Source organism: Antechinus flavipes, chromosome 3 (genome assembly GCF_016432865.1).
Source record: "Antechinus flavipes isolate AdamAnt ecotype Samford, QLD, Australia chromosome 3, AdamAnt_v2, whole genome shotgun sequence".
Taxonomy (NCBI): domain Eukaryota; kingdom Metazoa; phylum Chordata; class Mammalia; order Dasyuromorphia; family Dasyuridae; genus Antechinus; species Antechinus flavipes.
The window spans coordinates 494,794,762-494,822,549 of NC_067400.1; the positions used below are offsets into that span (position 1 = coordinate 494,794,762).

Consider the following 27,788-nt stretch of genomic DNA (forward strand, 5'->3'; position numbering starts at 1 on the left):
TTGGAGGAGACCTATGCATGTTGACAGGCAAAATGAAAGAATCCATTATCTGAATGTCTGATAGAACTTTTTCCCTGTTAAAGGAATAACAGATCTGAAATTCTTGACTTTCTTATGATGATAATTTTATTCTTCAAATGGTAGAAGAGACAAGGTAACTATTATTCTGGATCTAGTTCTCCTGGATAAGGAGAAAGTACTTGAAGAAAAAGAAGTAGAAGTAATGGGATCTTCAGGAGGAAGTGACCACATCTTAAATTTCTTGAAAGATAAGAAAGGGGAGACCAATCATAATTTGATGCATAATGCTATATTTAGGAAGAGTGAATTTTTTAAAGTTTAGGTTATGTAGACAGTTCTGGTCAGGAATTTATAGGGGAATTTGACTATAGATAGTTGGTAAGTTCTCAAGAACAAATCTTTGATGGCTGTAACTACATTTTATTCTAATAAGAATAAAAATGGAGAAGGATGCCTAAAGAAACTCTTGTCAAAATACAGGCATCTCCATATAAGAAGCAGCATGATATAAAACACAGGACCTGAAAATCTGGGTTCAAATACCATTCCAGATATTTATTGGGAGACCCCGGGCTTTTAACCTCTTGGGGCATTAATTCCTGATTTATAAAATGAAAAGGTTATCTCTCTGACCTCTATTTTTTTTCCATCACTAAATCTATGATCCTATTAGCTCACCAATCACTTTGAATTGTTTTTAAAGATGTGTAAAGTAGGGGCAGCTAAATGGCACAGTGGATAGAGCATCAGTCCTGAAGTCAGGAGGGCCTGAGTTCAAATCCGACCTCAGACACTTAACACTTCCTAGCTGTGTGACCCTGGATAAGTCATTTAACCCCAACTGCCTCAGCAAAAAAAAAAAAAAAAATGTAAAGTAGCTAGTGGCAAAAGATAGTAACTGAAAATAAATAATAAATAAAAAAGTTCCATCTGCATTCAAATGAGGAAATTGTGGAGACTGAAAGTAGATCAAAGCATAGTACTTTCACCTTTTGTTGTTGTTGCTTGTTTAATTGGGTTTTTTCTTTCTCATCTTTTTTTTGTGCAGCATGATGAATATGGAAATATATTTAGAAGAATTACACATGTTTAATCTATATTGGATTGTTTGCTGTCTTGGGGAGGAGACAGAGAGGAAGAAAGGGAAAAGAATTTGAAATACAAGGTTTTGTAAAAGTGAATGTGGAAAACTATCTTTTCATGTATTTGAAAAAATAAAATACCATTAAAAATAATTATTTTTAAAATAATTATGCCAAGAACAATGCAGACTAGAAGGAAACAAGGCCATGATGAAATAAGAAAGCTTTTTTACTTGTTGCTAAAGGAAGATCAAAAATTCAAAATAACTTTTAATAGAGATAACATAGAATGACAAAAGAAAGGAGGGAGAAAGGAGAATGGATTTTAGACTTGGAAAAATAGAACAAAATTGATTACACGTGATTAAAAATCCAAGATAAGTGAAAAATTGGCAAGACAGAATGTTCCTTTTTGGAATTAGTTTAAGTCACCATGATTAGAAAAAAAATTACAGGACACCCAAAGAACTCATGAAAGTATTTGCAAAGCCATTCTTAGTGATTTCTGAAAGATACTAGAAAGGTGAGCCAATATAGTCCTGCTTTTCTCAAAAGGGAAAAAAAGGATGCTCTAGGTTGGTGACCTTGACTTTATATCTTGGCAAAATTATAGAAGGCATTAATAAATAGAAGAATTGAGACTTCTTAGAATAGAAATACTCTACTTTGTAAATATCCTTCCGGAAATGTAGGAAGTGGTAAACATTTTGAGCCAATAGAGATTCATCAAGAACAAATCATGCCAGACTAAATTAATTTCCTTTTTATTATAGGTTATTAAATCAGAAGATTATTATAGATTTAGTATAATATATTTTAACAAGGCATTTGATAATGGTAGCTATGATGGAGAAGTGTTGGAATCTTTACAAACTGCTAACTAATTAGAGTTGATCTGACCTTACAAGAAGATGTTTTGGGCCAGAACCTGAAACAAGGTACTAAGTAGAACTAATTAGTACAATGCTTGTGTTTACACCTTTACTCCTCGGAGTTCACAAGTTTGCCAGATTCACAAAGTAAACTTTGTAACTTTGTGAATTCACATCTTCCTTAAAGCTCTTAGGGCCAGAGAGTACTATGGGAGAAAACCCATAATCCCATAATCCCATTCTCTCAGAAGATATAAGGCCAATGAAGAGAGATCTATTCCAGAATATATTCCACTTGGCTGGCTGGTTGCAGAAGAGAGTTCAGCTGGATTGGAGAGGAGCACTCTGGTGCAGACAGAGCACTTTGGGAGATTGAGAGCCAGAAGCCCTCTTTCAGAGGCAAGGCAGATTCAACTTGGAACTGGATTGAAGGCTGAAGAAAGCAGAGGCAGAGGCTGAAGGACAAAACCCTTGGGTTTGGAGATATTCAGAGGCCTCTAAACTAACTGGGCTATATTAGAGTTAATAATCTGAACTTTTATCACCTGGCTACATTTGGGAAGAAGATCACCACAGAGAGGGATAAGCTAACAATGGTTATATTGTAGAAAAAATTCTTGTTTATGTTTAAATTTCACTAGATGGCCTTTAATGGTTATTCCATCCTTTCTCAATGAGAAGTCAAAAGAAGACAAAATGCAAAAAAAAAAAAAAAAGAACTTCCAGAAATGTTATGGCAACAATTTACATTTAGTATGATATTAATTAATATCATTTTTCCATTAATTAATTAATATTATATTTGAAGATAATTTTTAATGTAAAACATTTCCATATTAGAAAGAAAGTGGAAAAATAGCATGTTTAATCTGTATTCAAACAATATAATTTCTTTCTCTGAAGGCAGATAGTATTCTCTTAATTAATTCTTTGGGATTGTCTTTGATTATTGCATTGATGAAAATAACTAAATCATTCACAATTCTTCATTCGACAATGTTGCTGGTTCTATGTACAGCATTTTTCTGATTCTGTTCACTGCACTATGCATTGGTTCATGTAAATTTTTCCAGATTTTTTTTATCAATAATCCTGCTTATCATTTTTATTTTCCAATAATCACATACTACAACTTGTTTAGCCATTCTCCAATTGAGGGTCACCCTTTCCCTTTGATTTCCAATTCTTAGTCACCACAAAAGAGTTGCTATACAAAATAAATAATGTTTTAAATGTTAATTAACATGTTAATTGATTACTTGATCAATTATTGAAACTAAGATACAAAGTAAGGCACAGAAAAGATTATGGGAAAGGAAAAGAAAGATGTATTTCTTTGCTTTTAACTACTCTATAATTGCTAAATGAACAAGTAGAAGGTTATTTATCCTCTGTCTCAACAGAGCAGTAGGAAGTACATGTTTTAGAGGTACTTTAATGGATCATTTCCTATCTCTCTTCTTTTATTCCCCCAGGAATATGTGCCCAAAATATATGAACTTAGTAAATATCATCCTGAGATGAACTGTGCCCAATTAAGCTACTATTCTTATCTCTGACAGTCAAAATGAAGAGCACATGATAGGATAATATAATTGCTTTCCATGATGTCAAATTTATAAGGTTAGAAACACACTCTAAACAAATATACACATCATTATCAAGAAAATTATCTAAACACATCTTAAAGTAAGTTAATAAGCTCTATGTATTGACTGAAAATTATGTCTGTGTAATTTCCTGCCTTTATTCCTAGCTTCAAAGGATTCCCCCTCTAGCTTCATCTTCCTTGACTCTTGTGGCTTTGGCACTACTCCCTTCCTCAAGTCTTGAGATTTCAGTTTAAATAGTCTTTTTTAAAAAAGAGTTGTCTTCATAGTGAGGGGAGAGTAGAGTTAAGATGCCACAATGAAACAACTGCCAGACTTTACCCAAAACCTCTCCTACAAAATAAAACACAATACCAAACAGAATTCTAAGTAGAAAAGCTAAAAATAAAAAAAAGTCATACTGCATCTAATTTTTTGTAGCCCAGGAAAGCTTATAAGTACAAGAAGAAAAGTTTGTGGATACTGGAGTGGGTGCTAGCTGAGAATGCAGTGGTGGGAATAACACTGGATGGTAGCTATGTCCGAATGCCTGGTCAGAAAGAGACCCCAAGTTACCCCTATTCTTAATATTAAGCACAGGATCTAGTATCACTTGATAGTTCTTTTATCCATTACCAAGTTTTGGGACACAGTTCCAGTTCATAGATAAGGGGTCAAACTCACTAAGGAGTTAGTGGGCAAGGAAGTTCTATAGACCAGGCAGGCAGTAACAAGTCTCTCACTATAACACACTACTTTTGGAGACACCAAAAACCTACAGGTTTCCAAATTGAGTTGTGAAAGCAGAAAGACATAGACAAAAGCTCAGGCTAATCAATCCTTTACTGCTTCCTGCAAGGTGAACAGAGCTCAATTCTAATATATTTAAGTTTAAAGTAAAAAAGTAGGCTGCAAAAATGACCAAACAACAACGAAAACCAATTGTAAAAAATACTTTGGTGATAGGGAAATTAAAGACATAAACTAAGAAGAAGAAAAAGACTTGGAAAAAAATCTATAAGCAAAGTCTTAAAGACAAATGCAGAAGGGAGACAACTCCTGCCTCCCCCCCCCCTCCCCACCCTGGGCAAATTCTTAAGAGATAAGAAAGAAAAAGAGAAAGGAAAAAAGAAGAAAGAAAGAGGAAGGAAGGAAGGAAGGAAGGAAGGAAGGAAGGAAGGAAGGAAGGAAGGAAGGAAGGAAGGAAGGAAAAAGAAAGGAAGGAAGGAAGGAAGGAAGGAAGGAGGAAGGAAGGAAGGAAGGAAGGAAAGGAAGGAAGGAAGGAAGGAAGGAAGGAGGAAGGAAGGAAGGAAGGAAGGAAGTAAAGGAAGGAAGGAAGGAAGGAAGGAAGGAAGGAAGGAGGAAGGAAGGAAGGAAGGAAGGAAGGAAAGGAAGGAAGGAAGGAAGGAAGGAAGGAAGGAAGGAAGGAGGAAGGAAGGAAGGAAAGGAAGGAAGGAAAGGAAGGAAGGAAGGAAGGAAGGAAGGAAGGAAAGGAAGGAAGGAAAGGAAGGAAGAAGGAAGGAAGGAAGGAAGGAAGGAAGGAAGGAAGGAAGGAAGGAAGGAAGGAAGAAGGGAGGAAGGAAGGAAGGAGGAAGGAAGGAAGGAAGGAAGGAAGAAGGAAGAAGGAAGGAAGGAAAGGAAGGAAGGAAGGAAGGAAGGAAGAAGGAAGGAAGGAAAGGAAGGAGGAAGGAAGGAAGGAGGGAGGAAGGAAGGAAGGAAGGAAGGAAGGAAGGAAGGAAGGAAGGAAGGAAGGAAGGAAGGAAGGAAGGAAGAAGGAAGGAAGGAAGGAAGGAAGGAAGGAAAGGAAGGAAGGAAGGAAGGAAGGAAGGAAGGAAGGAAGGAAGGAAGGAGGAAGGAAGGAAGGAAGGAAGGAAGGAAGGAAGGAAGGAAGGAAGGAAGGAAGGAAGGAAGAAGGAAGGAAGGAAGGAAGGGAGGAAGGAAGGAAGGAAGGAAGGAAGGAAGGAAGGAAGGAAGGAAGGGAGGAAGGAAGGAAGGAAGAAAGGGAGGAAGGAAGGAAGGAAGGAAGGAAGGAAGAAGAAGGAAGGAAGGAAGGAGGAAGGAGGAAGGAAGGAAGGAAGGAGGAAGGAGGAAGGAAGGAAGGAAGGAAGGAAGGGAGGAAGGAAGGAAGGAAGAAAGGGAGGAAGGAAGGAAGGAAGAACAAATCAATGATAATAAAAATCAGAGTGGGGGTGGGGATTGGCCAAGAAAATGAGAGGTGAGTGGGAAAATTATGAAAAAGAGAATCAATATCTTGGTAAAAGAAGCACTAAAAAATATTCCTTAAATGTATTTTTACATTTAACATAACTTTTAAGATAACTCTTTAAAATTAAAAATTGACCAAAAGCTCACTAAAGAACCTCACTCCTTAAAAATTAGAATTGGTTAAATGGAAGCTAGTGACTCCTTTTAAAGTCAATTTTAATGTCAATGAAACAAAAGTAAGACAATGAAAAAAAGTTTAAAAGTGAACAACAGAAAAGATTGAAAAGGTAAGAAATTACCCATTATATGTATAAAGTCATGCAAAACATTTCCACATTAGTCTAAATCCAGGCAAGTTAAGTGACTTATTGAAGAACTCAAAGGGATTAAGTGGCAAAGGTTACATTAGTGTCTAGAACATTTTGCTGTCTTCTGTACACTTTGCCTCTCCTAAAGGCCACATAGGTAGTTAAGAGGCAGAAACAGAATTTGAACCTATGTTTTTTGACTCCCAATCTTTTATTCTTTCCACAATACCACACTAATGAGGACTTGTTCTATATAGTTTCAGAAAGTAGAACTACAAAAAATGAATATAGGTTTTCAGAGTGACAGATTTGGGCTCAAGGCAAAGAAATTATTTCTAACAATTAAACATCTAAAAATGCAATAGAATGATAAATGAGGTAAAGGCTTCTGTATTACTACTAGAGAAATTCATCATCACCAAAGGGTTTATAGAATGGATTCATTCATCAACTCCAAGAATTTGTGGGGTTTGAATTCTGCCTCAGTCCATGACCATTCAAGTCAAGTCTAGGCTGTTTTCTTCCTCACTGCATCCCCTTCCTTTTTCCCTAAATGAAGCCTATCTCAAAATTGAAGGTTGCTAATAGCATTAACATTGTTAATCTTCCAAGAGTTTATTCCTATCATCTCAGCGATTGGTGATTTTTTTTCATCTAGAAGTTGTTTCCTGTTAGCTACAAACCAGGATATTTTGTTATTTATTCCCTTTCCACTTTGTCATCTGCTATTCATGGGCCATCACCTTTCTCCATTTGCAGAAGTAATTGTTCTCTAGCACTAATAACACTGCTTGTCTAAAAAAAAAAAGAAATTAAAAACCCCCAGCCACATGACAACTTCCCATTGTAACTCAATTGTTATTTTTTAAAAGTTTTTCATATACAAACTTTTCAAGATTTTTTTTTAAGTTTGAGTGTATAAAGGCTATTTATACTAACTTAAATGCTTGTTGATCCTTTAAAAAATGTAATAATTTAGTGAGGAATAATTTTCCCATTTAGAACCAATGTGATCTTTACCTCAAGCAATAAGAAATCCTGGAGACAACTTAATACAACCATTTTACATATGCAAAAACTCAGGCTAAGAGACATAAATAGCTTCTCCAATATTTCTTAACTAATTAATTAAGTCTTAGAACATTGACATCGTAACTCCTACTGTAGAGTTTATTTGTTCCCCTCCATCATGCTATGCTTTCTGTTTGCTGATTCTGCTTTATTATTCTTGCCATACCTTTCCAGATAGAAGAGTGACACTCATCTGTCTATTGCCCTTAGAGTCATCTTCAGAGTTCTCCTTATAATTAGAATTACACTAGCATATAACCTTCTTGAAGCAGCCTAAGTTTATATGCTGGCATAGTAGAAGTCATATCTAGGGTAAGAGGAGGTATTGATCCCTTTTGTTCCTTGGAGAGACTGTGAAGAATAAACCTAAACTGGATTTTGCAGTGTGGAAGGAATACTTGCGTTATTAAAAAAGAGGACTAGCTTCAGAATTCTAGGGCTGGGGATCAAATGCTTCTTCTTAGGCTTAATATTCATGTGGCATGTTACCTAATCCCTGTGGGCTTCACTTGTAAAATAAGAGGTTGGATTTCATGGTTTTTAAATTCCCTTTTTACTCCAAATCCATGATCTTATAATTTTAGTTGGAGTGTTAGTCTATGACAGAATAACTTGAGAATAAGTCTAATCCATTTGACATCCAATTTGTTTGCTCATGAAGAAGCTATCAGAATGGGGCTTGGATTCAATGTCTAAGCTTACCATCAATGGTTACTTTGCAGACAAGCCCTTAATTTACAATCTGAAGCAGCTACTTGGAGATCTCATCACCACCATAAGTTTATCAAACTAGCAGAGTAGTCTGGGTAGATATGTAGTTTGAAACTAACAGATTCAAGTTATTCTCATGTATAGAAGTTAAGCTAACCTATTCCACAGGTTAGGATTTCTTCTCATCCTTTTTAACATGTATCCATATTAGTCCTCTTCTGATTTTTCAAAAGTATCACTGGCTCATATACAATCAAATTTCTTAAAGAAATTTTATATATATATATACATACACATATATATATGTATATAATTTATATGTAAATTTATATATAAAACAGCAGACACTCCCTCTCCCAATCATGTTCCTTTGTACAAAGTAGTTTACCAAGAACACTGTTCCTCTTGTTGCTAAGCCTATGTTTAGCCTCTAGCCTACATGGCTCTCCTTTTTTATATTTCACTTAGTTGAATACATGTTACTTCCCCTCCCAAACACTAGAATGAACAATGTAAAAGTCTTCACTTCAACAGACATATGATGAAATCATTCCTCCCTCCTTAATTTTATTATGTGATTATGATTTTTAGATTGAATTTTAGCTCCTGTCCACTTAACTTTTAAGTCCACTTAACCACTTAGTCTGTCCACTTAACCATTAACCATCATGTCACTCCCTTCCTCGATATTAATAAGGATTTATGAGAACACATACAAATTCCTCAATCTGAAATTCAAGGCCCATCATCATTAGAACCTACCTTAGCCATATAGTCTCATCTCCCATCAGTCCACAAAACCCATTCACACTGAACTCCTTTCTGGTCTCTATACCTACCATTTTCCTTTTTACTTTTGCTCATTGTTATTCCTTTGCTGAAATGTGTTCCCCTTTCTCATTACCAGTGCAACTTCTACTTACCATTAAGTCTAGATGAAGGTTTACCTTCTATTAAGCTTTTTCTAATTCCTTTAGATCATCCACATTCATCAACAGAAGGATAGAATTTAGAGCTAGAAATAACTTTAGACATCATTGAACTGATTGGATTCCCCATTTTAAAATTCAGAAATCCAGGCCTGAAGTGCTCACAACCACACAGATTGAAAGTAGGAGTGCTTGGATTTGAATCCAGGCCTCTTGATTTCAGGCTAGGGCTTTTGTCATTGTATTTTACTGATATTTCCATTCTGTAAACTCCCATAACATTTTTCACTTGCCCTATTCAACAATTGATCCCAGATTGATGGATTCTCTTTAATTTTTTTCAATAGTTTTGATCATCTACTATGTGTAATGAACTGAACAAGATATTATGAGGAATATAAACGAAAATATGATCCAGTCTGGCTTTCTTGGAATTTGTAGTCTAGTACTAACTGTTCTATGTGTATATACCTCTTATCTTTCCTGCTATAATGTAAGCTCTCTGAACTTAGGGACCATATCCTGTCCTCAGTTTTCTCACTTATAAAATGAGGGAGTTACATTTGTTAACCTCTAAAGTCCCTTCTAACTAAATCTATGATTCTATGATTCTTGGAGGCTTATTATTTTATCACAGAATAAAATGTGAACCATATATTGGGCCCAAATAATTTGACATCTATCTTATCCTCATAATGAATCTATAAGAAAGGAGTTAGGATAGGATATCTGCACTTGCCAAGAATGGCTATGTTGCATAGGAGTCTTGACAACTTATAGTAGTTTTTAATTCTTCCACAGTTACCAGCACAGGAATAAACACACAGAAGGACTCAGTAAGTACCTTTGACCTTGATTCTTTCAGAGCATATATCACCTATTGATGATGCACATACCTTAAATTCCTTTTCAATGTTTGCCAGCACTGCCAGCTCATTGCTGAGTTCTAGGGCTGTCATGACAGGATCTTCACTAGACAATGACAAATAAGCAGGGCTTGCCAGACCTCTGTAAGCATTAATTCTGGATCTTGAGTGACTGAAAGAGTCATGTTTCTGCTTCTGATTGCATTCACTACACTTGCAGAAATAATCATGAGGTCTTTCAATTCGGGCTCCTTTCCTCAAAAGAGTGTGCACAATTTCATACTCCTGGCAGTGAGCAGCCAGAATGATGGGGGTAACATCATGAGAGAACCGGGTTCCATCTTCATCATAGGCATAAAAGTCATCATGCTGGAGTTCTGACTGGCTAGGGCTTGTTGCCAGTCTCTTGCCCTCAGCAAAAGCAGGATGATTTAAGATTGCTTCGACAATCCGAACATAACCTTTGCTAATGGCCAAGAGCAAAGCATCCCCAACTCGGGACAAATTTTCTTTCTTAAGCAAAAGTTCAGTAATTTCCAGGTGCTCATTGGCCACAGCCAGCTGCAAAGCATTCTGGCCCATGTAATCCACACAGTTCACATTAAGTGAAAGGCATTCTTCTAGCATTTTTCGTACTACAGGAATGTTGCCATATTCTGCTGCATCTAAAAAGCGTTCCTCCTCAATGGATAGACTTGTTGAATGGTCATTGAACATATATGCTGGTCCTCGATTTGCTAACCTTCTCCCCTTCTCTCGGAGGATGGTTTGTCGACGATGGGCCAGTCTGTTGTCAGTGCCCCGACTGCATCAAAAGAAAAAAAAAATGCAAACAAATTAAATTATGTGTATTTCAGTGTACTGTGTGACCTGAAACTTATTTTGTAAAATCCTGAAGCATTTTAGACAGTGCTATTATCATATCTGGACTAACTCTATTATTAAATTAAAATGCAGTAATTTGTTAATGGGTTGATAGAGAATTTTCTTGAAGATTTGAAGTAGTTTGTTAATTTTAAAGAGCAAAATCGAAAATGCCATCAAAACCCACTACATATATATTTTTTTGATATTAGATGTTACATAATGACATATATTACATATCATATATCACATATCATTCCTGGCACTGCAACCACCAGTATATAAAATGTATTATTTATTTTAAAAATTATTGTTTTATTAGTATGAATTTTCTAAATAATTTTAAAATGAATATCATTCCCAATAAAAACACTATCCCAACTCACCTCTATAAATCATGAGGGCATTTATAAGAGGCCAAGATGGGTGTAAGAAGTTTGCAACAAATAACACATACAGACCTACAAAGAAGAACTGGAGTAAGAATGTTATCAAAGAAATGTATAATGGGAAAAAAAAGAGGACAGAACGACCTCATAGTGAAAGAAATGGATAGCCTATGTACTTCATTGGTATCTTGATAAGATCAAGAAAAAGAATGGCCTCTAGTATGTTGGATGAAGTAATTTTGGTAAACTTAGAAAATGTAGACAGGAGTCAGAATGCATATGTATTCTTGAGCCATTTAAATTCCACACATTTATGAAGAATGCTCAAAATAATGAGATACAAATTCACTTGAATATTTATTTATAAAAATCACATTTATATCATGATTTAAATTTTGCAAATAACTTTATATTATCTTTTATATTCTTTCAACTTCAGTAGATCAGGAAGAAGAATTAGTATAGAATTTTAAAAGTAGGCAACTTTGGCAGCTCCAGGTAATTCAAGGATTAACATTATAATAGTATCTAGGATGAGTAAGGAATTAATATAGAGAATTTCAATGTTACCAGGGTCTTCAATGGATATAATGTAACTCATACCTATAAAAGAATTCTTTCTAAAATATTATCTGACAAATGATGCTCTAATCTTTACTTGGAAACTTCCATTGATGGAAAAACCACTTCCTTTGATTGTTACCCAATTTACTACTGTATAGTTCTAATCACTGGAAAATGTTTTCCTTTTGTAAAACAACAATTAACTTCTGAAACATTCTTCCTAGTTCTGCCTTTTTAAGCAGACAGGGAAAAAAAAAAAACAAGTATACTTCCTCTTCCACATTCCTTCTATATTGCAAAACTGCACTGACTGGGTCCACTACAGATGTTACATAATCTCAAGTGGCACATTATTGTGTCAGGACAAATCTTTTGCCTAACTCATTCATTCTCTCACTCACCAGAGTAATTCTTTCAAATCTTTTCATATACCTCGAGTCTCCTATGGCTTTCCTGCCCCTTGTCCTCCCAGCTAACAATCATGGCTCATACATCACTAAAATATGGGGGCTATTCATTGTGAGTTCCCTATTTACTTCCCCTTATCATCTCATACCACTAATATGCTTTATTCACCTTTCTTCTCCTTCACTCTTGTTTTACAGAAAAAAAGGTGCCCTTCTACCCGAGGAAACCCTCTCCATGTATAAGTAATTCCATTCTGTGCCATTTTTATCACCGAATTGCCTCATTTATCAATCTAATCTCACTTAGCTTTAATTCTTTCCTATCAGCTGTTTCTCTGTTGCCTGAAAATATACCCATATCAATCTATCCTCAAAAAATCCTTACTTAATTCATTCATCCCTGATAGCTTTTGTCTATATTTCTTTTCCCTTTTTTTGTATTAGAGAGGACTGTCTACAATCTATGCCTTTCCTCTCACTTCTTAACTTTGTAGTCTGGATAATCAATCAACTGAAATAACTTTCTCCAAAGTTACCAAACATCGTTTAATTTTCTAATCTAATGGACTTTGCTTGATCTTTATAATTCTTTACTTCTCTGCAACCTTTGATGCTATCACTCACACTGTTCTCCTAGTTATGCTCTTCTCTCTAAATTTTCATGATGTGGCTTTCTTCTGGTTTATCTTTTCAACTGTCTCTAAGTCTCCTTTGCTGAATTTTCATCCAGCTCATGCTTGATAATTCTGGATGTCCCTCAAAGCTCTGACTCTTTTCTCTTCCCTCTCTACACTATTTCACTTAGTGATCTCATCAGTTTCCATGGCTTTAACTATTATATCTATGTAGATTGTTCTCAGATTTATTCGTTCAGCTACTTCTTTCTTGATCTCTAGCTTCACATTTCTGACTGACTATAGACAAACTAAATGTTTTGTAGATATCTTAAACTCAACATGCTTAAAACTGAGCTCATTATATTTTTTTCAAACTGTCCTCTCTTTCTGACTGCCCTATAAGTATGGAGAGTGCTAACTATCCAGGATGGCAAATTCAGTATTATCTTTGTCTTTTCATTCTCTCACCCTTTTATGTTAATCAGTTGCTCGTCCTGTTTTTTATCCCCTTCACAATATCTTATGTTCTTTTCTTTCCTCTGACACTGTCACCACCCTGGTGTAGGCTGTCATCAATTTACCATCTAGACTATTACAAAAATCTGTTATTGCTCTCTCTACTTCAAATCTCCCCTTATTATATAGTCCATTCTCCATTCAGCTATCAAAATTTTCTTCCCAAGATGCAAGCTTGTCCATGTCATCCTCCTCTTCAGTCTATTCCAGTGTTCTTCATTGCCTTCCAGGATCAAAAATGCAATTCTCTATTTTGGTTTTAAAGCCCTCCATAAACTTTCCCCCTTCTACTTCTCTAATCTTCTTACTTCTTATCTTTCATGCCTTCCCAAATATCCTGCAAGCCAATAATATCAGCCTCCTTATTGCTCCTCATTCTAAACAATTTATAACTCAGTTCCAGACGTTGTCATTTTGTATCCTCTATATCTGGAACTATCTCTCTCTCTCTCCTTATCACCATCCTCTAATATCCCTGGGTTCTTTTAAATCTCAGCTAAAATTGCATCTTCTGGAGGAAAAAAACATAAGAAAATTGATAAATCATTGGGTAATTTGATTTTTAAAAGAAAAAAGAAAACAAATTACCAATATCAAAAATGAAAAGAGTAAATGCATCATTAATGAAGAGAAAATTAAAGCAATTGTTTAGAGCTATTTTGCCTAGTTATATGACAACAAAATTTACAATCTTGCTGAAATGGTGAACGTTTATAAATATATAAATTTCCCCTACTAACAAAAGAGGAAATAGAATGTTTAAATAACTCTTATCTTAGAAAAAGAAATTGAAAAGCCTTCAATAAGTTCCCTAATTACACTCCCTCCTTCCCCCCCCAGGAGCAGATGAATTTGCAAATAAATTCTCTCAAACATTTAAAGAAAAGTTAATTACATTACCAATTATACTTTTTGAAAAAAAATAAGTAATCATACCAAATCCTTTCAATGAAACAAATACGATGTTGATACTTAAACCAGGAAGAACAAAATTATAAGCTAGTTTTCCTAATGAATGTTGATGAAAAATGTAAATGGGATACTAGCAAGGCGATTACAGCAATGTATCACAAAGATCACTATGACCAATTGAGATTTATACTAGAAATGCAGAGCTGATTCAATAGTTGGAAAACAACAAGCAGAAATCACCATATTGATAATAAAAACAAAAATATCATATGAACATATCAATCAACAAAAATTTTTTGACAAAATAGAATACTCATTCTTATTAAAAACACTGGAAAGCAGAGGAATAACAGGAGCTTTTCTTAAAATTATAAATAATATTTATCTAAACCCAAAAACAAGCATTATCTATAATAAGGATAAACAACAATTTCCCTATAACATCAGGGGTGAAGCAAAAATGTCCATTATCACCACTATTATTCAAAATTGTATTAGAAATGCTAGCTAAAGCAATAAAAAAAAAGGAAATTGAAAAAATAAGAATAGACAATGAGGAAATGAAATTATCACCTTTAGCAAATGATGATTTAGAGCCCCTTTGAAAATCAACTAAAAATTAGTTGAAACAATTAACAACTTTAGCAAAATTGGAGGATATAAAATAAACCTCCATAAATCATCAGTATCAATTCCAGTATCAGATCCAAAAACTGATGCAAGGAGTTTTCTCACAGTTGTATATATTAAGCAACCCATAGATTTATCTGAAAACTAGCTGCATACTGATCAATTAGTTATTGTTTCTGTGTTCCTTTTTTGTTTATAGACCCTGGGGGGGGGGGCGGGCATGAGACACCATTTTTTCTGAATTCAGAGAATTTCACCTGTTTGCCCCATCCCTCCCAACTTGGAAATCTCTAATCTTTCATCTAATTAAAATCAGATTGCCTAATGCTATATTTTTATTGTAATTAATTGGCCTTATTTAATTAATTGTTCTTAATGTATAAAAGTCAGTCTCCCCCTCCCTGTCTTGAGTATCCATACCTAAGCTGATGAAGGGAACTGATTCTTGTTTATTGGGTATTAGAACAAGCATCAAAATGAGAAGCCAAAGAAAAGAGACATTAGCTGTTATAAATGCCTGAAATGATTATTTGGTGCAGAAGATTGTTAGTTGATTATATTCTTTTCCTGCTTTTCTTCTTTCTAAGAAGGACATTGATTTCTAATAGAAATAGGTTTCTAAGAAATGTATTACAATAATTTCCATATGAAAATATCAAAATATATATTGAAATAAAATTGCATTCATTTCAGTGGTAGTCCAGAAATAATTTCATAGAAAATAACTTGCTCAGTCCCCATACATTATATCTGGGACAGTTGACAAAGCTAGGGAAAGAAAAGATGTATACTTTGGAAAAGAATTCTATCTGTTATTAAGAAGCAATTTCTAATCACTCTTTCCTCTAGTCAATCTGGGAAAACATTTTATATGACTGACATATATTTTAAAACATGTTGATATACCCATGTCTATTAGTATAGTTTTCAGGACATGGAAGACATTAAGAATTGTCCTGATGATCTCAGAAAATTCTGAGTTCTACTAAGAAAATAAACAGTAGATTTCACCTACCTCATTTTTCCAGTCCTTTTCATTCTGAAGAAATAGATCTGATAAATCTCTGTATACCAGGAAAGCAAAAGTGAAATAATCCATTTCTTTCTGAGAAGCCAACAAGGCAAATTAGTTTGAGACTGGGATGGACTAGATATGCTCTCTTACTTGAGTCCAGAGCACATGCTGTAATTTTATCTACTTCCTTTTGGAAGAAAAAAAAATGTACCTCTTTTAAATGTAATTGCTGGTGTACACATTAAGCTCACTGATTAAATACTCAGCCTAACTATTGAATTGTCACTGAGAAAAATATATGTAAATCCTCCACGTCAAACAAAGTTATATCAGGACATTATGGTGTGGAAATGGCTTTGATTATTGTAGTTGTAATAACTGTCTCAGATACCTTGAAGGAGGAAGGAAGGGTTAATGTCTTAAAATACATTTGAAACAGATATCGAGCTATTTGAGTCAATTTTTTATAGGCATGAAGGAATAAACAGAATTTCCTTTTTCTTTCCTCCTCTCACGGTTTTTCATATGTATATGGGGCAGAGGGGTTGGGGGATCAGGGGGGAGGGGAAATTTTGTGAGAGGGAAGGGTAAGTCTGGGTTACATGGCCCAGAACAAAGTCATATCTTGACAACAAGCATTCAATTAGCACCTACTATATGACTCATTTTGTTTTAAGGATTGGAATAGAGATTGAGTGATTTCCCTGTTGAGAAGACCCCCCCATAGAATAGGTACAGTACCTTCTCTGCGATTTACAAATCTTAAAAGCCTGCTTGTATCATTAAGAAATTACTTAACTTACCCTTGATCACATAATCACTATGTTTCAGCGATGAGACTTGATCACAGACTTTGCTGTTACTATAAGCCCTGCTCTCTATCCTTTAAGGCATGTGGATTCCCTAATATTTTATGTTAGAGGCAATGTTAACATTATCCTTATAAACTGGTTCATTCCAAATTTTCAAAGAATTCCCTTTAAAATTTATTTCTAATGTGTCTGTTTTGTGATAAAATTCAATGAATTAACTTTGGTTTGCCTCAAGAACTTTCCTTTTTGATCTTTTTCACAATGCAACTTCTGTAATAGGCAAATGACACTATCTCATAGAACTTGAGGGCCCTAGACTTGCCTTCTAGAGAATCTTTCAGCAATTATGCCTATGATGTTTCATCTGGAATATTTTTGCTTGACCTTGGCCATGCTTATTATTTTTGTTTTGTTCACTGCTATTTGATTTCATAATTCAAACAGCCACGTATTTTTGGAAAATGAGTACAGCTTTATAATTTTGAATTTCAAAACAAAATGAGAGCCTCTGAAAATGTTTTATAAATATAATTAACAGTAGCCTCTCTAAGATATGGTAATGTTTCAGTCAAATTTACATATTAGAGCATAGAAGAAAAATATAAAAATAATATTGAAAAATTCTCTAGATTTTTTTTTAATTACTAATGCCAATAATTGTTTAACAAAAATAAGTTCATGGAATAGAATGTGTAGATGATATGAAAATTGAGAAGGATTGTTATGAATGAAAGGGTAAGGATCCTAAAAAGTCTCAGGGGACTAGAATGATGGATCAAATCTAACAGGATTAGATCAATTAGTCAAAAGGAAAAGTTTACGACATAAATTTAAAAAAAACTAACTTCAGAGTTATAGATTAGTTGAGATAAGTAGTTATGAGAATGACCTTGGTTTTGGTGGCATAGTAGATGGAGTACTGAACTTAGAATTAGGAAGACTCAACGCCCTGAGTTCAAATTTGGCCCCAGACACTTACTAGCTGTGGGATCCTGAGCAAGCCACTTAGCATTTGTTTGCCTCAGTTTCCTCATCTGTAAAAAGAACTGAAGAAGGAAATGGCAAACCTCCTCAGTCTCTTTGCCACAATAAAACCCCAAATGGGCTCACAATGACCCATACATAATTAAAATGACTGATTTCAATATAAGCTGATTGTGATGTGGGTGCCCCCCAAAAAATAAATACTTCTACCTCATGGCATATTTGCTTTCTCATGGTTAATTGTAAGTTCCGCCAGAGAACTTGTTTTTTCCATTATTAATTGTTAAAACCACTTTCCTCTCCCAAATCTATTTCATATTTACCATTCTTGGTGTCTATTTTTGTCTCTTTTCATAAATAAATTCGCTTGGGGCAGCAAGGTGGCACAATGGATAGAGCACCAGCTCTGAAATCAAGAGGACCTGAATTCAAATCTAGTCTCAGATACTTAACATACCTAGCTGTGTGACCCTGGGCAAGTCATTTAACCCCAATTGCCTCAGCAAATAATAATAATAAATTTATCTTTTGCCAAAGAGAATGGCCATTGTGAATTCTTCATGTGATCAAACTCCAACATTTGGTGATTACATCAATTTTATCATTGGTGCTGAACCTCAAACACATTGTGTGTGTGTGTGTGTGTGTGTGTGTGTGTGTGTGTGTGTGTGTGTGTAAAATGATCTTTATACTACACTCTGTCCTGTCTTGGAGTGACATTTCTAGTTTAAGGTACATATTTGCAAACTTTAAAGAGAAGGAAGATTAGGATGTTGACAAGATGAAAACCATATCATATAAATACTGGTAGAAGGAAATAGGGTTTCTATACAAAAAAAAATTAGAATAGATGTTATCCAATATCTGATGTATCATCATGTGCACAAGGGACTAAATTTTATTTTGTGTAACTCTGAAGAGAACGAGGAGCTAGAAGGAACATTAGAAACTATCTCATCCAAATCCTTTGGTTTATAAATAAAGGACATAGGGGGATAATGAGCTATGACAGTTGGCCTAGACCATGGGGAGCGCAGGAGCAGTTTTCTATTTTGTAAATAAGTATAGATAGATAGATAGATAGATAGATAGATACTATATGTGATGAATTCAGTGAGCAGTGAATGTTCTTGGAGCACAGGACAAAACTCAAATTTGAACCACATAGGTGACATTCACAGAAAAATATCAACTTTCCTCAAATGATCTATGATAAGAATGATCAGAATTTATTCTGAAGACAAAGCTAAACACCTTATGGAAATAACAGGGAAAAACCAGAATAAGTCCATAGTGACTCCTCATGAAACTCAAAATCTTATAAAAATGAATGTGGAAAATTATTTTTATATGTAATAGGAAAAAATAAAATACTAGCTACAAAAAACAGAGATAAGTGTCTATTCTTTTTTATAATTTATTTAATATTTACCCCAGTTACATTTTAAACAATTTTTAAAATTTGTTTTTAAATTTTTTGAGTTCTAGATCCTCTCCCTTATTCCCATCCTCAGCACCCATTAAAAAAATCACATGTGAAGTTATACAAAACATTTCCATAAAAGTCATGTTGTGAAAGAAAAGATAGAGCTCCCACTTTAAAAAAAAAAAATAAGACAGAGAGAAAGAAAGAGAGACATGGGGAGAGGGAAAGAGAGAGAGAGGGAGGGAGGGAGAAAGAGAGGGAGAGAAGGAAAGAGAGAGAGATAGAGAGAGAATAAAAGAGAGAGAGAGAGAGAGAGAGAGAGAGAGAATATTTTAATCTGTATTTAGACACAATCAGTTCCTTCTTTAGGTATGGATAGAATTTTTCATCATAAGTCCTTCAGAGTAGTTGTGTATCATCGTATTGTTGAGAATAGCAGAGTCCCAGAACATTGACATTGCTATTATTTTGTACACAGTACAAAATACACAAATACTTTGCTTGAATTCATGGAGGATTATCCAGGTTTTTCTGAGAGCATCCTGCTCATCATTTCTTATAGAACAATAATATTCCATCATAATCACATACCACAATTTATTCAACCATTTCCCGATTTATGGGCAGCCCCTCACTTTCTAATTTTTTGCCCTGAAAAGACAACTGTTATAGATATTTTTGTATATACAGATCCTTTTCTTTTTTTAAAACTCTATTTTGGGAATTATGCCTAGGTATTGTTAGGTTAAAGGATGTACATGAATTTATAGTCTTTTGGACATAGAGGTATGGCTTTTATTTTATGTAAATTTGATTCAGTTCCCTATAGTTTTAGAATATCAAGATTTTTTTCTTTTTGATAATTTCTTGAAAGATGATGTCCAGGCTCTTTTTTTGATTATAACTTTCAGGTAGACCAATAATTTTTTTAAGTTCTCTCCTAGATCTAGTTTCTAGGGTAGTTGTTTTTCCAATGAGAGATTTCACATTTCTTCTGTTTTTTTTTTCTTTTTTTGGTTTATTATTTTTTTATAGTTTGATTTCTCATTAAGTCATTAACTTCCATTTGTTTAGTTCTAATTTTTAAGGAATTATTTTCCTCAATAAGTTTTTATACCTCCTTTCTCATTTGGCCAATTTTGCTTTTTAAGGAATTCTCATTAGTGTTTTTTTTTTAATTTCCTTTTGCACCACTCTCCATTCTCTTCCTAATTTTTCCTCTGTTACTCTTATTTGATTTTCAAAATTCCTTTTGAGTTCTTCCATAGCTTGAGACCAATTCTTTTTATCCTTGGAGGCTTTGGATGTGAGAACTTTGACTTTGTTATCTTCTTCTGAGTGTGTATATGTTTTGAGCTTTCTTGTCACCATAGTAACTCTCTATAGTCAGAAACTTTTTCTATTGTCTGCTCAGTTTCTCAGCTCATTACTTGGCTTTTAACTCTTTATTAAAGGAGATTCTATTTCCAGAATGGAGGGTATACTGTCCCAAACTTCTTTATTAAAGGAAATTCTATTTCCAGAATGGAGGGTGTACTGTCCCAAACTTCGGGGGTTTTATGCAGCTGTTTCCAGAGATCCTTTTAGAGACCTGACCACAAGTCATTTTTTCTTTCCTGAAATTGTTAAAGAGTGTGGCTGCTCTTTTGTGGCTAAGATCTAGTGTGCTAAAGCAACAGAGTCCTTCTTCAATGCTAGTAAAGAGATTTTCTGTGAGCTGAGGCCTCTGTAAGCTGCCACTATCAATGCTGCCCTCACCTACTACTGGTATGCTGGTTTCCCAGGTCCTCTCACCTGATGATAAAACATTCCTTCCAATCTTGCACATAGTGTTTAATGTCTCTTGGCTGAGAGGTCAAGAAGCCAGTAGTACTGCAGCTGATTCAAAGGTTCCTAGACCCATTACTACTTTGCTAGTATGGGGCTAGAGAGGGGGCTGGCCTGCATTGAGACTGCACTCTGGATTCCTACTCTGGTGTCACAGAAATTTCCTATTGACTTTCTAAGTTGTCTTCATCTGAAAAATGTCTTTTTGAGTGTTCTGATGCTCTAAAATTTGTTTAGAGTCACTATATAAAGGAATTTAGAGCAGTTGGGGAGGGGGGAGAAGAAAAGGTCAACAAAGTTCCTGTCTTTACTTCTGCCCTCTTAGCTCTGCTGATATAAATGTCCATTTTTAAAGCTCTTTCATGAACCTCCAAAAGCTTCTTAAAGAAGACTGATTAGACTTTATGTGATATAAATAAAATAAATCTCAATTATTTCACCAAAGCTATACACAAAAATTTTAATTGCTCTTTAACAAGAGCTGCCATCATTCTGTGGATTGCACAAATTAGTTTCCTTTTCATTCTCCAAGCTATTTCTTGAAAACAGATACACTTTACTTTCATTTGTTTTTTCTAAAAATCACCTGATAAAATAAAGGACACACCCATAAAATGGCCAATTATTTGATTTCTCACTCTGAATTTACACATTATTAGCTTTTAATCTGATTTTGAGGGGTTTTTCTTTTTTATATATAAATAGTATCATATTGTGAAAGACATTCACATTTATTCTTATACAATCAGCTATTTTAATATCTATGTAAAATCTATCAATCTGCATTAAAAGTTAATACTCATATTCATCTTATGTCAAACAATTATAGATATGCTAAAAAATTTTCAAGGAAGGCATACTTATGTCATGGAAACATTTGACATGATTACAGGTTCAGCAAGAAAGTGCCAGCTGAAGCTAGAGGAGCCAAATGTGATCATACCTCCCAGGTTTCCCCCTCCTCTAATCTCTTAACTGAGAACCCTGCCCCATATTTCAGTGAAAAGTACTTGGGGCCATTCAGTGAGAACTCCTTTTTTTCCCCCTCCTCTTTATCTCTCTTCACTCAAATGTCCTTCCCAGTATATCCTCTTTACTCCTGTCTCACATAAAGAGTAGTCTTTTCTCCTTGACAAAGCAAACTCTTCTGCATGAATAAATGATCCCATTCCATCACATTTTCTCCAGCAGATTGCCCCCGCTCTCATCACTACTCCCACTAAACTTCATTTTCTTCATATCTACTATTTCTTTCTCTGCTGCCTACAAATAGGCTCATGTCTCTATGATCCTTGAAAAAAATCCTATTTTTGATCCATCCATCCCTGATAGTTATCATCCTGTAGCTGTGTCTCCTCCCTTTTTTGGTTAACTTTTTTAGAAAGGCATCTATAAGCAGTTGTTTCACATAATTTCCTTTCCTCTCACTCTCTTCCAAGCCCCATTCTGGTTTCCAACTTCATCATTTTACTGCAATAGTTTTGTCTAAAGCTACCAAAGATCTCTTAATTGCTAAGTCTAATGGCCTTTTAAAATTTGCATCCTTTCTCAGTTCACATTCTTCTTGACCTTTTTTGCATACTTGGACACTAGTGATCCTTCTCTTCTCCATAATATTCTCCCTTCTAGGTTTTCACAACACTGCTCCTTCCTACATCTCCCCTTAGCTCTCTGACTATTCCTTCTCATTCTCCTTCGTTAGATTTTCACCCATGTCATGCCCACTCACTCTTGGATATCTCCCAAGACTCTCTCCTATGATTTCTCCTCTTCTACTACTATACTTTTTGCCTTGATGGTTACATCAATGCCCATGGATTCAACTATCATCTCTATGTAGATGATTCTTTGATTTATATATTTAGCCCTAACCTCTTGAACTGCCTTTTGGATATCTCATATTCCATAAGCATTCCACTCAAGACATGTCCAAAACCAGAATTCTTTCCCTAAAAACCCACCCTTTTACCCAGTCTTCCTATCCCTTTCAAGAGCACCGCCATCCATCCAAGCACCCAGATGTTCAGCTTCAGCATCATCTTTGACTCCTCACTGAGACTCTCCTCCCCATACCTATTCTGTTATCAAATATTACATTAACTCTCATAGCTTATTGCTATTAACACAGCTGTCATCCTTATGCAAAACCACATTGCCTCTCTCTTGGATTATTGAAATAAACTTCTAATTATTCTCCTTGACTCAAGTCTTCCTACTTCAGTCTATTTTCTACTTAGTTACTGAAGTAATTTTCCTAAAGTTCAGATCAGATCATGTTACCTTCCTGCTTGATAAACTCCAGTGACTTCCTCCAATTAGCTTTCTCCATATTTTTCAAATAGATCTGCTCCTTCAAAGGAGTAAAACTCAAATTGAGGATCATCATACATTGCATAGAATATAGAACGCAGAGAGTGAGATATTTCCTTTATGTTCAGAGACAACAGAAAAGTAGACTACAGACTCTCAAAAGAAAATAAATACATGGTCCTGAGAATATTTGAAGAATTGGGTAATATAGTATAAGGAGGCAATAAAATCTCCTTTCTCTTCAAAGCTTTCTCTTCTTCTGATTAGGCATAAAGCTGTATTGCCTTATTTTTCCTTCCATGTCTTTTCCCCCAATCCTCACCATCCTATCCCTGTTCCTAGTTTGGAACTGGCATACTATGTGACTTCATATCAAATAAGTCCAATGCTATCCTAAGAGAGAGATCATTATCTAATCTATTTTCACTCACTTTACAAGAATGTTTGTCGAAACATAGCATTTCCACTCTTTCTGTTATTGTTTACTTGAATTTTTGTTTTCCTTCTTGAGTTTTTTCTTTCTTTCTAGATCTGATTTTTCTTGTGCAGCAAGATAACAAGATAACTATAAGCAAGGAAGGATAGGATAGGAAGGAAAGATATAGCAAGATAACTATAAATATGTATACATATGTTGGATTTAACATATACTTTAACATATTTAATATGTATTGAGCTACCTGCCATCTAGGGGAGAGGGGAAGGGGAAGGAGGAGAAAAGTTGGAACAGAATGTTTTGCAAGGGTCAGTGTTAAAAAATTACTCATGCATATGTTTTGTAAATAAAAAGCTATAATAATAAAAAAAAAAGAATGTTAGTGGGTCTGAAATTTTGGAGTTATTGCTAAAATTACATTATCATTAAATGACAAAAATTTTTGAAAGTTTTGCATGTTTGTATTGAGTTAGAAATTTCACTGGAAGCTTCTTTCCTTTAAGTTTCCCTTCTTTCTTTAAAGAAAATTGTTTCTATTTTATTGAGTAAGATTTGGCCTATTTGTTGAATACCCTAAAAGTCGGTGGGCTAAAAGGATAACCAACTGGGCCTCCAAATATATTCTCAGAGTAGTGTTTCTTAAAAAAGAACTGATGGAAAATTTGGGTACAATTTTCATAATAGATTGATGGAAAATACAGGCACAATATTTTAAATAACTGACAGACATAGGAAACAAAATAGTACTTAGGCAGAAGAATTAATTGGAATAAGTCTAGTATGGGTTTCTATATAGTTTACAGATATAGTATGTTGTACATGTTATCTTTGTCATCAGAGAGTTAAACTTTGAGTATGAAGTACATTCCTGTGTTTATCGAGGGAGCTTAGCTTTTTATAATGACAATTGCATTACTCAGGCGTCAAGACAGCAATGAAGACAGACTGTACTGTAAATTAAGCCATATTTATTTCACTTTGCTGATAAATGACAGTCAATTCATTTATAACTTCTTCTACCAGAAGAATGTAATCTAATCAATATTATAGCCATCCTTTGTTAATGGACAATTAAATAATTCTAGATCTCAAGGCAAAATGATCATGAAGTCTAGTAGATGAGTCCCAGAAAATGTTGCTGCTCTCAAAGAGCTCCAGCACCAAGTAATAAACTGCATTTGAGCAGTGGAAAAGAACTTTCAGATGTAATAAGTGGATTACTATTAGTGAGTTTATAGAAATTTTTGGAAACAAGAGGTAGACGAATGTGATTCTAATTTTCATAAAGTGGGAGTGAAGTAGATTGTTCATACTTTGACTGATGCCTAAAAAAAATTCTAGAATCTTGTTTAAAGATATTGTTTGTTAGCACTGAGAGAGAGAGAAGTGATGGTTATTCTAGGAGTTAAAATCCCTTCATAAAGAAGAAATAATGTCAGACTAATTTTCTCTCATTTGGGTAGTTATTAGGCTTATCAATCACAAGATTGACATCACCTGATATACCTGGGCAGTTAGGTGGCAAAGTGATTAGATTGCTGGAATTAGAATCAGGAAGAACTTAGTTCAAATTTAGCCATATATTTACTAGCTGTGTGACTCTGGCCAAATCCTTTAACCCTGTTTGTTTCAATTTCCTCATCTATAAAATGAGCTGGAGCAGGAAATGGCCAACCATTCCAGTATCTTTGCCAAAAAAAAAAAACCCAAATAGGGTTACAAAGACTTGGATATGACTTAAAACCAACTGAAAAACAGCAAGAAAAACAACATACATGTATATTGCAAGAATAGCAAAATGTTTGATTAGGTCTAATCCTAATCCTTGTGGACAAGGTGAAGAAAGATGTTCAGAGAATAGTGCAGGTAGGAAATCTCATTACTGATTGACTGGCTTCATCCAAATAGTAGCGTTAAGTTCTTGAATATATTCCTTTTCATTTCTACATCTTTAAATCTCTGGTTCCCTTCAAAACACAGCTGGAGTGCCCCCCCCACATGAAGCCCTTCTCAATGTTCCCAATTTGCAGTGTCCTCTACTTCTTGAAATAATTATGTGTATAATTGTACATACTTCCTCTAGTTTCATAAATGGATGAATTGTGGCACAATTCATGGAATACATGAAGTTGATTTGAGTATCTGGTTATTTCTAATAACACATGTATTAGCCTTGAAGGACTTTTACTTTGGGATAATGCATTGAACTTCCACAGGTTTCCATGAATTTAAGTTGTGGAATGATGAAACAATCCTCTTATTAGTCTCTTAGTCCCAGATGGCAGTTAGATGGAGGAGATTGCCTCAGAAATTTGCCATTGAAGAGGAAATGCTGCTCACTTACTACTCTTTTTTAAAAGGGAGAAAGTGATAGAAAGTATGGATACTTAGTAACAGTATGTAAATATATTACATGTATAAATTTACATATATATACATATATATAAAAGAGAGATATTCATATAAAGAGAAATATATAAATAGAAACATTTTAGAATTGCTAATGTTCAGCAATTCACCTAATAATTACTTTAAGGGAAATAAAAACTACTTTTAAGCTTTCTTCTTAGTATGGGCCAGTGACATTCAACCTGACTAGATAACTTTGGAACCTGATGTATTGTTAGTAAATTTCTCTCTCTCTTAATTAAAGATTCCATCTACAAAGTGGGCTAAAAAGTTAGAAAGATTAATAGATGAAATAAACAAACACACAAGACCACAAGTAGAAAAAATAACAACAAAGTAATTTTGTTATTTTAGTGGACCTGTGATCTCATTGTATAAAGTGATAATGGATTCTTTTGAAATTATAACTTTAACACAATGAAAAAATGTGCATTTATATCATACATTGATGGGAATGAGATAGAGTTCTTCATATCCTATGCCTATATAATATTACTAATGATTTTAAATACATGAAGTATATTGTGGATATTATAAAAAGATATATGAATAAAATATATTAGAAAATATATTCATTGGTACATTTTTGAGAATATAGTTTATATTCTGTAACATTCCATAATGTAATACTCTGTCTTCATATGTGGCTACATCCTAAGTGGGCTTTACACATTATTACTTTAGATATAAGAAATTTGGTATTAACTTTGAATTTTATAAATAAAACAAGAGAGATTAAGAAGATGATAAGGGGAAGAAGAAAAAGCCAAGTAGCAAAACAACATTAGTTAAACATTTCTAACTCTGATTCTATTTTCACAGTAAGATAAAACTATGGAAAAATCACAAGATATGTTGTTGGAAGGAAAAAAGACTGCCATATTCTGCTAAATTATATAATTTACCACAATCGTGTAAGATATGTTGTTTTCTTGTTTTAACTCTCACCATATCCCTCATGAGAGAGGAGATTCATGCTCTCCAACACTTCTTTATTTTTCCCTATCTTATTCAATGCTAGCATTCATAAACTCTCTTCATAGATCCCACTCGATAGCATTTTAAAATAAGGAACTAAGAAATATTCATGTTAGTTTCTGGAATGGCTTACATTTAGTAGAGCCTGCCTCTCAACACAGATACTTGTTCAAAATTCACATTCATTCTAGACTTATAACCAAAGTGTCATTCATTCATCGGCCTTCACCACACATATCCAATCTGTTGACAATTCTTTTCCTTTCTGTCTTTACATCTCTCCTCTAGCTCTCCTTTCTATTGACATAACCACCACCCTAGGTAGATCCTAATTCCTACATACTTGAACTGCTAATTCTGGTTAATATCTCTGTCTAAAGTCTCCATCCTTCACTCAACTGCCAGTGATGTGATAGTCTTTTGTTCTTAGATTCTGAAATAAAATATAGGATTAAAATGACATAACATTTTTGCAAAAGATCATGTGATAGTCTTTTCTTCTTAGGTTTTTAAATAAAATATAGGATTAAAATATGAACACTAACAATATGACTAACATAGAGATATATTTTATATGATTGCTTATGTATAACCTATATCAGATTGCTTGCAATCTTGGGGAGTGGGAGGAAAAAAAAGGAAGAAAAATTTGGAACTCAAAATCGTATAAAAATGACCATTGAAAATTTTCTGTAAAATTAGGCATGGACCCACACTTAACACCATATACCAAGATAAGATCAAAATGGGTCCATGACCTAGGCATAAAGAATGAGACTATAAATAAATTAGAGGAACACAGGATAGTTTATCTCTCAGACTTGTGGAGGAGAAAGAAATCTGTGACCAAAGATGAACTAGAGACCATTACTGATCACAAAATAGAAAATTTTGATTATATCAAATTAAAAAGCCTTTGTACAAACAAAACTAATGTAAACAAGATTAGAAGGGAAGCAACAAACTGGGAAAACATCTTCACAGTTAAAGGTTCTGATAAAGGCCTCATTTCCAAAATATATAGAGAACTGACTCAAA

General features: G+C 34.3%; 1 protein-coding gene across 1 annotated transcript in view; it reads right to left on the reverse strand.

Annotated features, from left to right (window-relative positions):
* TRPC6 (transient receptor potential cation channel subfamily C member 6) overlaps positions 1-27,788 on the reverse strand; it is a 152,327-nt gene that overhangs the window by 76,616 nt on the left and 47,923 nt on the right. Inside the window, exon 2 of the mRNA XM_051986853.1 lies at positions 9,685-10,459. Coding sequence (XP_051842813.1) covers positions 9,685-10,459 — 775 coding nt within the window. The remainder of the gene's footprint in view (positions 1-9,684; positions 10,460-27,788) is intronic.